This window comes from Pomacea canaliculata, linkage group LG7 (genome assembly GCF_003073045.1).
Source record: "Pomacea canaliculata isolate SZHN2017 linkage group LG7, ASM307304v1, whole genome shotgun sequence".
NCBI classification, from domain to species: Eukaryota; Metazoa; Mollusca; class Gastropoda; order Architaenioglossa; family Ampullariidae; genus Pomacea; species Pomacea canaliculata.
The window spans coordinates 26266578-26277308 of NC_037596.1; the positions used below are offsets into that span (position 1 = coordinate 26266578).

The following is a 10731-nucleotide window of genomic DNA, read 5'->3' on the forward strand; positions in this document are numbered from 1 at the left end:
ATTTAAAGTCAATGGAATGTAACAATACTAACCGTACAAATAGAAAATAATTCATACCTGCAAAAGTATTTATAAATTAAAAATGTGTGACAAAATTATAATGCATGATTTTTCAAAGCAGATTAAGTTTTTATAGGGGCTGATGGTTTTTGGTTGATTCCATTACTTGGGGAAAGTTGGGAGAGAGAGCACCAGTGTGCACCAATTCATTGAACAATGTATTAGAACACATTTTATATCACCCTGTACATTTTCATGTTTTTCTCCTAGCTTTGTAAGGAGATTAATAAATGAGCTTCCAGCAGGAACTAGAGGATTCATTTTCTAGTTCTTTGTATACAGTGTGCTTTGCATCAGAAAAAGTTACAGTCAAGTAATGATAGATGGTGTTTTTTTTTTGTTTTTGTTTTTGTTTGTTTTTTGTTGCATTGCATTTGTTGCTGTAAAGTAATTGTGCCATATGCTCAAAAATATCTGCTTGTTTCTAGGTATACTGGTTTACATGGTTGAAGGTTGTTCTTAAAGAATGAGTGGCTAGAGTTAAAAAGGACTTTGTTTAAATTTTAGATTTTTTTTTTTGGCAGGGAGTGGTTGTGGAGTGAAGATTTTACGTCTTCATTTTGTGCTGATTATAAGGAATAGTCATGATTAGAAGTTGTTTTTAATGCTTATTGCCTGTCATTTTCAGGGTGGAAGCATACCTGTTTCTCCTGTTCCATCCCCACCGCAGCCATCCTCACCCAGCTATGGGAGGGGAGGTGTGTTGTCAGGTACCAACAGTAGCCCCATGACACCTCTCGACCTTGCCACACAGTCAGCAATTCTGCAACAGCAGCTGCAGCGACTACAGCTTCAGCACCAGCACCACCATCACCACCACCATCACCACCACAATATACACACCATGCACCATCAAGGAGGGCACACATCTGGAGTGGTCTCTGGTTCCCCCTCACCCTCACCACCCCACCTTGCCATGTCCCTTCATTCTTCTGGCTCACAAAGGGCTGAGTCACCACCAGGAGGTTTTTCTCACTTGCTGCATTCCAGGCCAGCCAGTCTGCAACGATCTTCTCCACCGCCAGCATTCCAGAACCTCACCTCCATCAGAGAGGATGCTGGGGATATGGCTGACCATGCTGACGTTGGTGGAGAAGACACAGAGATGGAGGATGAACAACAGGTGTCCGCCGACTGCAACTCTAGCAAAAGAGAGGCTGAAAAGCAGGGCAGCAGGGGTCATGAGTTGTCTCCCACTATGAAAAGGTCTTCACACTGCAATATGCCCAGTCAGGAGGTGCGACATCGAAGCTTTGTGGGCAACCCCCAGATCAGCATCACCGACACACAGGGTCATGTGACAGATGTGGACACCACCAGCGATGATGGGGGGCGTGACTCTGTTTCTCCCACCAGTCCTGCCACACATCATGGTGATGTGCCATTGAACAGACATAGTGGGCTGCCGTGCACCGTGGCCTCCATGGCAGCAGCTCCTGGGGGCATCAGTTCCTATCCGTACTCTTTCCTCCAGGGCTTTGGACTTATCAACACAAACCTAGCCAGCATCCCACCATACATTTCCAATACAGACACATTCTTGCAGTCAGCCTGCTTCAAAGCGCCACAGTCAATCAGCAGTGGTTCCATCGTCCGGCCTCAATCTGTCACAAAGTCACATTCCCACGCCACATCGCCAACCCACCAATCTGCTACCCACCGTGCCCAGCAAGGACGATCACGCCGCTTCAATGCTTTCCAGGAGACCCGTGATGTGTTTCCCAGTTACTATGCAGCATTGGCCAGTGCTACTCCAATTATGGATGTTGCGTCGCTGAGCTGCCCTGGCAGCGGTAATGGGAGCAGCGCAGGTATCGTGACAACCATGTCCTTAGAAACTGCTGCACTGGCACAGGCTCAGCACTGTGTGTTTGCTTTCCCATCGTTGCCCCCAACAACTTTGTCGTCCTCGTGCCCAAATACCTCCCCAAACTCTTATGGTTCACCTCTTCCTGGTACCTTCCCATCCCCATTATCACCATCAGATCACCCCATACCATCTCCTCCTGTACCCGATAACTCTCCGTCATCATCCATGTCACCATTAAATGGGTGCTATGCTGCTTCATTCCTTAGACAGCCCATCATTGCGACCAGTCCATCAGACTCTCAGTTGTTTAATTCCAGAGCATTGTCTCATCGGGATTCAGGTGATCCCATGGCAAGGGGACTAAACTGCTCAGACTCTCATCTTTTTGAAAAGGCTTCTTCTACAGATGGTGCTGTGGACTTTACAGGGGATTCCCATTCATTCCAGATGAGCAGTGCAGGGGTCGGAGAAGGCAGCATGTCTCGACTTTTTGAACTGGAGCCAGCAGGAACGAGGACTGTCGATGATGTGCTGCGGGCTATCAAAGATGCACTCGACACTCGCTGCCCGGAAGTGGCATACGAGTGTCTTGAAAAGCGATTCAGGCTACAGCAGGCCGATCTAGAGATGGAGGTGGAAGTGTTTGATGGCGAAGGGAAGATGCCACAAGGTTTGCACGTGCGCAAGCTGTCAGGGGACTACACTCACTATGCTGCTCTCTGCCACCACCTCTTGTCCTGTGTGAACAGCTGTGCCACCGCTTAGTGTGCAGTCTAGGTAACCAGTGCCTGATATCCCCTCTTCGCCGCTTTACGATATATATTTATATTACTTGTGGTAAGCGCTTATGGAATTTTGTGCCACGAAGAGGGGAAGGTGTGCTTGACATTTTCCAGAATGAGTTGTCAGATGATTTCAGGGTAGCAGCTGAAATGAGAGGTGTCAATTTTTGTGTTTGTGCGAAGATTGTTTGTGCTTTTCTGCCGTTTTTATGAGTTCTGGGCATTCCCCAGGGAAATTTTCCCTAACCTGTTGACTTGCTTGCCCTTTCATGCAGACTGGTACTGTTGTTGGGTCTGCCGGAATTCCTCTCAGAGGGGAAAAAAGATAGTGTGTATGTGTCTGTACATGTGTGCACTCATGCATTTGCATATGTGCGCATGCATATTTGTTGATACATGTGTTTGAACATGAACATTTGTGGTATGTGGTTCATGTTTTGGCAAGCACAAAATTTGCCCACAGAGATCTATGTTTTGACTTGGGTGCCTGTTTCCAATCTGAGTCAAGCAACAGATGGATTATTTTTAAGCAGTATGCTGCATTTAGTGTATGCTTTAATTTAGCTGGATTATATCCCATGGAAGTGATCATATTTGGTTACACCTTTGGGTAGAGGGCAAGGTACTCTGCATAATTGATGCATCTGCCTACTGTAGTATGATCAAAAATCTAAATAGAAGAGGAGTAGAAATGCTAAAAGGCATCAGGCATAGCAGGTCAACATTAATGATGTATTAATGATACCAGAAAATTACTGTTGATCTTGAGCATAGCACACCACATTCTGCATGCATCCCTCCCCTTTAATCACAGTTAAAACACCATAGGTCACAGCAAGCAACAGACCATTTTAAGTTGGCACTGCTGAGAATATGCACTTAGTGATAGGATAGGACGTAACAGTGAACAAATGTATATCTGCATTCACTCATTAGTATTCTCATCCAGTCCTTCATTTGGGCTCAGTAGTTAGAGACAGAGGGCATGTAAGCTCTTGACTGAAGCTGCTATACTCTCATCACTCTTGTGGACATCTCCACTAGAAGCTCTTGCAACTGCTTTCTAGGGAGAGTGTTTTGCAGCTACTTAATCTGTAAATCCTAACCCAAAGATCTTTCATAGAACCCCTGGTCAGTGTACAGGTTTGCCTGTTTTGCAGACATCTCTCATTAATGAGGTGGAATGCATGCTGCTTTGTATTATTTACTATTTGGCATTCTTGAAAATGAATTTTTTTTTTTTTAATATAAAGGGCTGGATGGGTTAGGGCTCGGATACTTCTTTTTAACAAAATAGGTGTTGGCTTTGGAATGATGAAAAGTCAAACACAAGCATTTGAAAGATTTGAAGTAGGTGTGAAACAAATGTTAGTTGATTCACTTTATATAATTTAGTTTTATCAAATGTAAGAGAACAGTTTCTGTAGCCAAGTGTCTCTAGCCTTTTTAGATGTTTTTTTTTTTCTGAGAGCTATTTCTTGTCATTTTACTTGAAAAGAATACAATATTGCTCAGTCTGTAAGGTAAATGTTTTTGTGAGTAAAAGAATTGAGAGACATATGGAATTAGCATCGTTTGCTTTGTGCAAGCAAACAGTACAGCAATATGGTTGTGTTAACTGATGAATTCACTGGAATGTTGCACTTATTGTTCAGATGTGATAAATGCTAATGTTTCATATACTGTGTATATCACAATTGCAATACTTACCTGTTTTTCCAGGAGTTTATTAAACTAGCAATGGGATTTTAAAATCTGTACTTACCAGTCATTAGAGCTTTGTTTTTCTAGTTCACTCTTTGATGACGTTTTTCCACTTTATCATTTCTCTTTTTTTTTTTGTTTTTTTGTTTTGCCCACATAAATTCACACTCATTTCTTCTTACAATGCTGAGATGCCCAAATATTTTACTTTGTGGAAATTTTAATAGGGATATTTCATTACCTAAAAATAAATTTAGCATCAATTAAATTAAAACATATCGAATTAACAGATGGCATTAGTTTGCTATTAGTCACTTAATGGTAGTCTCTTGCATACATTCAATTCTTTATTCATGGTATTTATTAATAGTCTTCCACAATTTCAGTCATCACATATGACTGCTCACAAACTGTGTACTTCCAAACATAGCTTAGCTGGCTGCATTTACACTACAAAAGCAGAAATACTAGTAAGTTTTCTAATGGAAGTAAAATTTGATTCACATGAAGCTGTGACAATATTGACAGAAATCTGTGAAAGGTTTGCTATCTTGAAAAGTTTTTTTTTTTCGGGGGGAAAGGGGATGTAGGTAATCGTGGTTCTTAGAAATTTGAGATTTGTTACAAAAGTCTATTTGAAAATGATATTTTATTTAACTGTCTGTTTAAATTTTATCAGGATTGTTTATTCATTTGCTTAAAACAAAACCAAAATTTGGACCTTTAAAAAACTGCAGGCATTTGCTGTCACTTAGATTCACTGACATGTTTATTCATCCACACAGAGGCCGACAATGCATCTTTGTTCTGAAAGAAAATGCTAGTACAAAATATGCCCGCAGCTTGTTCACCAAAACTCTTGATCAGGAATTTGTACATTTCTTGACTGCCATAGTCCCCAAGCTCTTGTTAGTGTGTGTTTTGTTTAACCTTCTTCAACACTAGAGTTGCTTAAACGGAGTGATAATCTGCATTGTGTTTTCATGTTGTTTCTGTCTACTGTGTGTGTGTATATATATAAAATATAATTTGCATGTTATTGATATTCTTCCTCTAGCCCTCTTCAAGGAAAATATTCAAGGCTGTTATGAATGATGGCATGATTTTTATGCTTGAACTTGACGCACATCAGGAAACTTGTGTATGTTGTTGGAAAATGCTACTTATATACCTTATCCTGCAAGTTCAGATGTGTGTTGTAATCTTCAGGAAAAAAAAATGTGCAAGTCATTGCTGTGGTCACTTTGTATGAAAGTTTTGTTGTTGTTTTTGTTCTTGTTGGGTTTTTTCTCTCTCTCAATCTGTGATATCCAGATATGAAATTGTATAAAGTTTATTGATTTGCTGTTGGTTGAAGCCAAGGATGACAAGGCGCAATCGATCTTGATTGGTACGATCAGCCTTGACAGGTTGGGATGTGTTAATATGTGTCGCCTGACTTGCTCAGCCGCACATGGTTAAGCCATCCTCCATCTACCTGTAATTTGGGCGCATGCTTAAGTCCCTTAAGTAATGACCCTTAAAGATTTACTATTTATTTTTCTGTATACACATAATCAAAAGAAGCAGTGGCTTATTTTCTGGAAACAAGCTATTTTGCTTACTACATATGGCTGTATGTTAACCCTAAAAAAAAATTTACTTGGTTGATATTGTACATTGTATAGTTCTTTCCACTATTTTCTTGTATGTGTTAGATAAATCTACATGATCGACTGCATTGCATTTCTGTCTGAAACAAAATTATTTGTGTTTCTTAAGTAATGTTGCTGTTACTGCACTGAATTTATTTTGCCTCTTTTATTTCTCAAGTGCAGAAGCTTGAGAGACTATCAGTTCAACACATAAACGATGGCTTACTAAGCTCACAGGTATACAGACCTCACTGAAGTTTCAGTCTTTGCACAAATGTGAACATTTTTTTTTTACACAGCGGGTAGCTTGATGAAGCATGATTACAGCAATAAATAATGTCTTGCTGCTGTATCAGATTTGAAAAAGTGTGGTAGATATGCCTAGCTTTATTATATTTTGCATTTGGAAAAAGAGACTGAAATGTTACTATTCACAGCACTGCCTTTCTGGAACTAGTGTAGGTTGTACATGACTAGCTGAAGTGCATCTGGTAAGTTTAACTGTTTGCTACTTGTTGTTTAAAGTTACTCCCTTGAGGTCAGTGAAGTATTGAGTACTTTCACAGGTGTGGGCACATAGGAATGAAAAGCTGGTCATCAAGTCTTGTATACAAATGTTTTTGAGCTTAGAGAACAGAAGGAGAAAACTGTTTTAAATAATGTCATTGACCATGACATATCTTTGGAATATAATCTGAAATTGATTCTAGATATATTGCAGAAACAGTTGAGGAGGATAATCATTGATATATTCATCAGGAATAGTGTAAAATGTAATAATCTCTCTCAATTTCTCTTCATATAGGTGTGTGCCCAGAATGTATGTGTATCTTTGGTAATAAAAGACAGTAGAAGTAAACAAGCAGAAATTCACAGTTAACCGAAACTGGAAAGATCCTTTGTGTATGAATTCTATTCATTTGTGGTATGATAATGACCTGACTTAAAACAGCATGACAGATGTCTTTTAAGAATTATAAGAAGGATTGAAAAGAAATACACTCTGAAGAATCTTTGGTATCATACAGAATATCAGATGTACAAATTTTCTGGGGCTGTATTTCTTCTCTTGCCTGTATCTCATTAACACTTTTGCAAGTGGACTATCTGATATATGAAGTCTGCTTAACGTATGTGGAAATAATAATGCATTGCTTTTGATCCACTGTTCAAACGAAGATAGTGTTTTCCCATGCATGGGTTATTAAAATATGTCACTAAGAGAAGAGCAAATTTTTGTACGGAAGCTGTCTCTGCAGAGTAACATTGCTTCACTGCTGTCTTGAATGGAGGCTGGACAGATATTTCTAGAATGGGCTGACTTATACTGTGGGAGATGGAAAAGGTTAAACTGTGTTGTAATTAAGCTATACTTCAGTCACATTTCACTGTGATTGTTTTTTAAACTATCGTTCTTTTGCAATAATATTCTACTCTCTAGGAGAAAGGAAAAGAAACTGTTTGGGCCTTTTTAAAAGACAAAAATAGCATGTTGAGATAAAAGAAATCTATGAAGTCTATTGAACCAAGATGGTGTGTGTGAGAGAGAGAGAGCTAGTAGGGAGAGATGCACAGTTTAAAATTTGTGAGTCTTCCTGTTGGACTTAATTTTATACTTTGAGATTTTCTTCCACTGTCCTTCACTCCGCCTGCACTGAGCCTCTTGAACTGCATGGTATGCATAGAGTTTGTTGTTCTTGTATGCGCTGTTGTGTCCTGCCATCCCAAGAATCCATGCTGGAGTTCGGTATGTGTGCCTATGCATGTGTGTGCGTGCACATGTAAAGTTCTGTTTCCTTCCTCTAAACAGCAAGCAGATTAAGAAAGAAGTTTTTTTGCACGTGGATATGTATTTGGCATGAATGACATGAACTAACTTCCAATACAGGGGTGCACTGGCCAGTGTATGTGCTTAAAGTGATTGTGCAGCTGTTGTCTTTATATTTTAATGTTCTTGTTTCATGCTCATATGTTTCCCTGGAACTCTTAGTCTTGTAGCAGATGTGATTTACTTTGCTTTTCATAAACTTTGTCGGCTTATGGAAAACATTTGTATGGTGGTTACATTTACCTCTTTCAGATCCCAGTGCTTTGGAACTTAAGGAAAACTGTTACTCTCTGTGTTTATTTTCTGATGATGATGGGACGTAAGGGGTATTTCAACAATAGGAAAGAATGTTAACACCTAGAGGTTGGAAGGACTTTTGTGTTTTGTGTATTATCAGATGTTTGTCAGAAATATTTGAATCTGTGAACACTCTTTTATGATCATGACTGTAACTTGTAAACAAAGGCCAGGATACAAAATTTTCACATATAACCAAGGTAAAGATCATGAGAGAAAAAAAAAAATTCCAGGACAACAGAATGCGGACCCTTAATTTTATGATGATGTTTACTCACTGTAGAGACTGAGCAACAGAGAGAAATGAAAGATGAAGAAAGAAGTGGCTGTTGACCTGAGAGAGAGAGAGATAGTTAACTGGAGGTCAAAAAAAAGAAAGAATTCCAAACTGTGTGGCTTTGCTTTTATTATTATTCTTTTTCTCTCTGATGCGAGTTTCTTGGATTTGGCCATTATTTGACTTGACCTCTTGAATTTTAGTCTTGTTTTATGCTTTATTTTACCTTCTGTCTTTGATTGCACTTCTCTAGATGACTGCTGTGTTCTGGAAGCCACTGAGCTGACCAGTAAACTTGTATATTTCTCTATGCCAGGCGCAAGCCTTTGTCTTTGTTTTTGTGTGTGTGTTTGTGTCTGCGTGTGCATTCATAAATGCGTGCATGCTTTTGTATGCACATGCACACTTGTCCAAATGCTTGTATGACATATGCATGCATTTGTAGGCAACTTTGTATGAATATATATATGTGTGGAAAGATTGGGGAATCCATGATTGCAAAATGTTGCTTTTAAAGTTTTGTGCAAACACCATGGGAGTCCATGTACATGTAGCAAAAATTTTGGCAAGCTCTTCTTTGATGCAAACTACTCTTACATAACATGACTGATAAATGGCTTGATTTCAAAAGCATAATTTAGTGTTTCAAAGAAAGAGAAACAGTTTTTTTTGTTATTTTAAAAAAACGCTTAACAGATGGTTTTGGCTACAATTGGAATATGGGGAGCGCCATCCGATAGTCGGAAGTTCCCACTCCAAATACATGAACAAATAAATGTTTTATTTAATTACTTTCAGCTAAACTGTGAGAGTTTCAAGGAGTAATCATTAAAATGTGCCACAGAAAAGTCCTTGTAGATACGCAGCAGTGTTGATGAGCCTTTGTACATAAAAGTGCCTGTAAATCCCCTTCAACCTTCAAAATTATGTGCACTTACATGAAATTACAGACACTTATGAATGGAAATGAGATACAAACACTCATGCAAACCAGCCCAAGAAGGATCCTTAACCCAAAGTGCTAGTTCATTTTTTAAGTGAAACTCCCCTGTAATTGCAGAGTGGGTAGGTAAAATCTATCTGGTGAATCCTTCACAAATAATGAACTAGCATCAGAAAAAAACGAGCATATCCAAGTTAGGTAATTCATGAGGGGAATGATTAAAATAAAATGTCAAAATTGGCAGCATGGAAGCTTGTCTGGCCTTGCAACATGGCACAACACTTCAGGGTACCTCTGAGGGAGCTGACACTAAGGTCAACAGAGAAACAAACAAACCATTGAACATCAGTGCAAAGACCTTGTGCTGGGCCTGCTTGATAATTGCTGTAGCCAAAGGTTCCCAGAATTTCCCGAATGAGCGGCACAGTTCGGAATCGACAATGAGGATGATAATTTCTTGTACAGTGCAATATATCAGTAGTAAATGACATTACATGAAGTTAGAAGCTAGAAATTGTCCCTACCAGCCTCATAAAACATACAAGTAAGCACACAAACCCACAGGCATGCATGTACACTCACAAACTAGTAATCTGAAAAGAGGAACAAGTGTGTTTGAAACATCCAACTTGAATCAGTCAAAGGTGGGCACGCTTTACAGCTACACTGGGAAATGCTGTATGATGGACAACTAATTATGTGGTCGAAACCCTTCAGATTTATTTTGCGACTGAATGCAACATTGTTGTGTACTTATGCTCAAGAGACTTTTGAAATCATTGAAAGCTCTTTGCATGTGGCATCTCATTACAGGCTAGCTGCTTTGCTGTGGTATAGCCTTGTAGTTGCTGCATGGCTTGGAGTAAAACACCCATCCCCCAACCCACCCACCTCATTGAAAGCTGGAGTGAGCATAATTAAAGTATCAACACTCCATAACGAGTGAGTGACACACCAAACAAGTGAAACTAAGTGGGCGAGAGAGAAGTTTCTAGTGTTCGAGAGGCGGTTTTATTCAAATGTCAGTATTGAAGCGGTGTCCCAGGAAGTCTCCTATTAAATTATTTCCATCAGGCTGCACATATGCACATCCTTTTGCGCCTGTCATGATGATCAAGCATGCTGTCAATGCCATGGTCATAAGTCAGATACACACTTAAGTATATCCTAATTTATATTGATTAAAGTGTTTAGCTTTAATTTAAGAAATGAGGAAGAACATTATCTGCTTAATGTTTCTTTGAAGGCCATTTCCTTACAGAGATAAGTGAATGTGATGACTTCATGCTGGTGGCACGTTTCGAAAACTTAAAACTTTCAAGGAAATAAATTTATAAATGAGTTTTATTTTCAAAATTGTATATAAATGCGTTTCAGAAAAATATGCTGACCGAAA

General features: G+C 39.3%; 1 protein-coding gene across 1 annotated transcript in view; it reads left to right on the top strand.

Moving 5' to 3' along the window:
* Window positions 1-8702, top strand: part of LOC112567903 (serine/threonine-protein kinase SIK3-like) — a 47908-nt gene extending 39206 nt beyond the window's left edge. The window contains exon 16 of the mRNA XM_025244778.1: window positions 689-8702. Coding sequence (XP_025100563.1) covers window positions 689-2635 — 1947 coding nt within the window. The 3' untranslated portion in view covers window positions 2636-8702. The remainder of the gene's footprint in view (window positions 1-688) is intronic.
* The last annotated feature ends 2029 nt before the right edge of the window (window positions 8703-10731 follow it).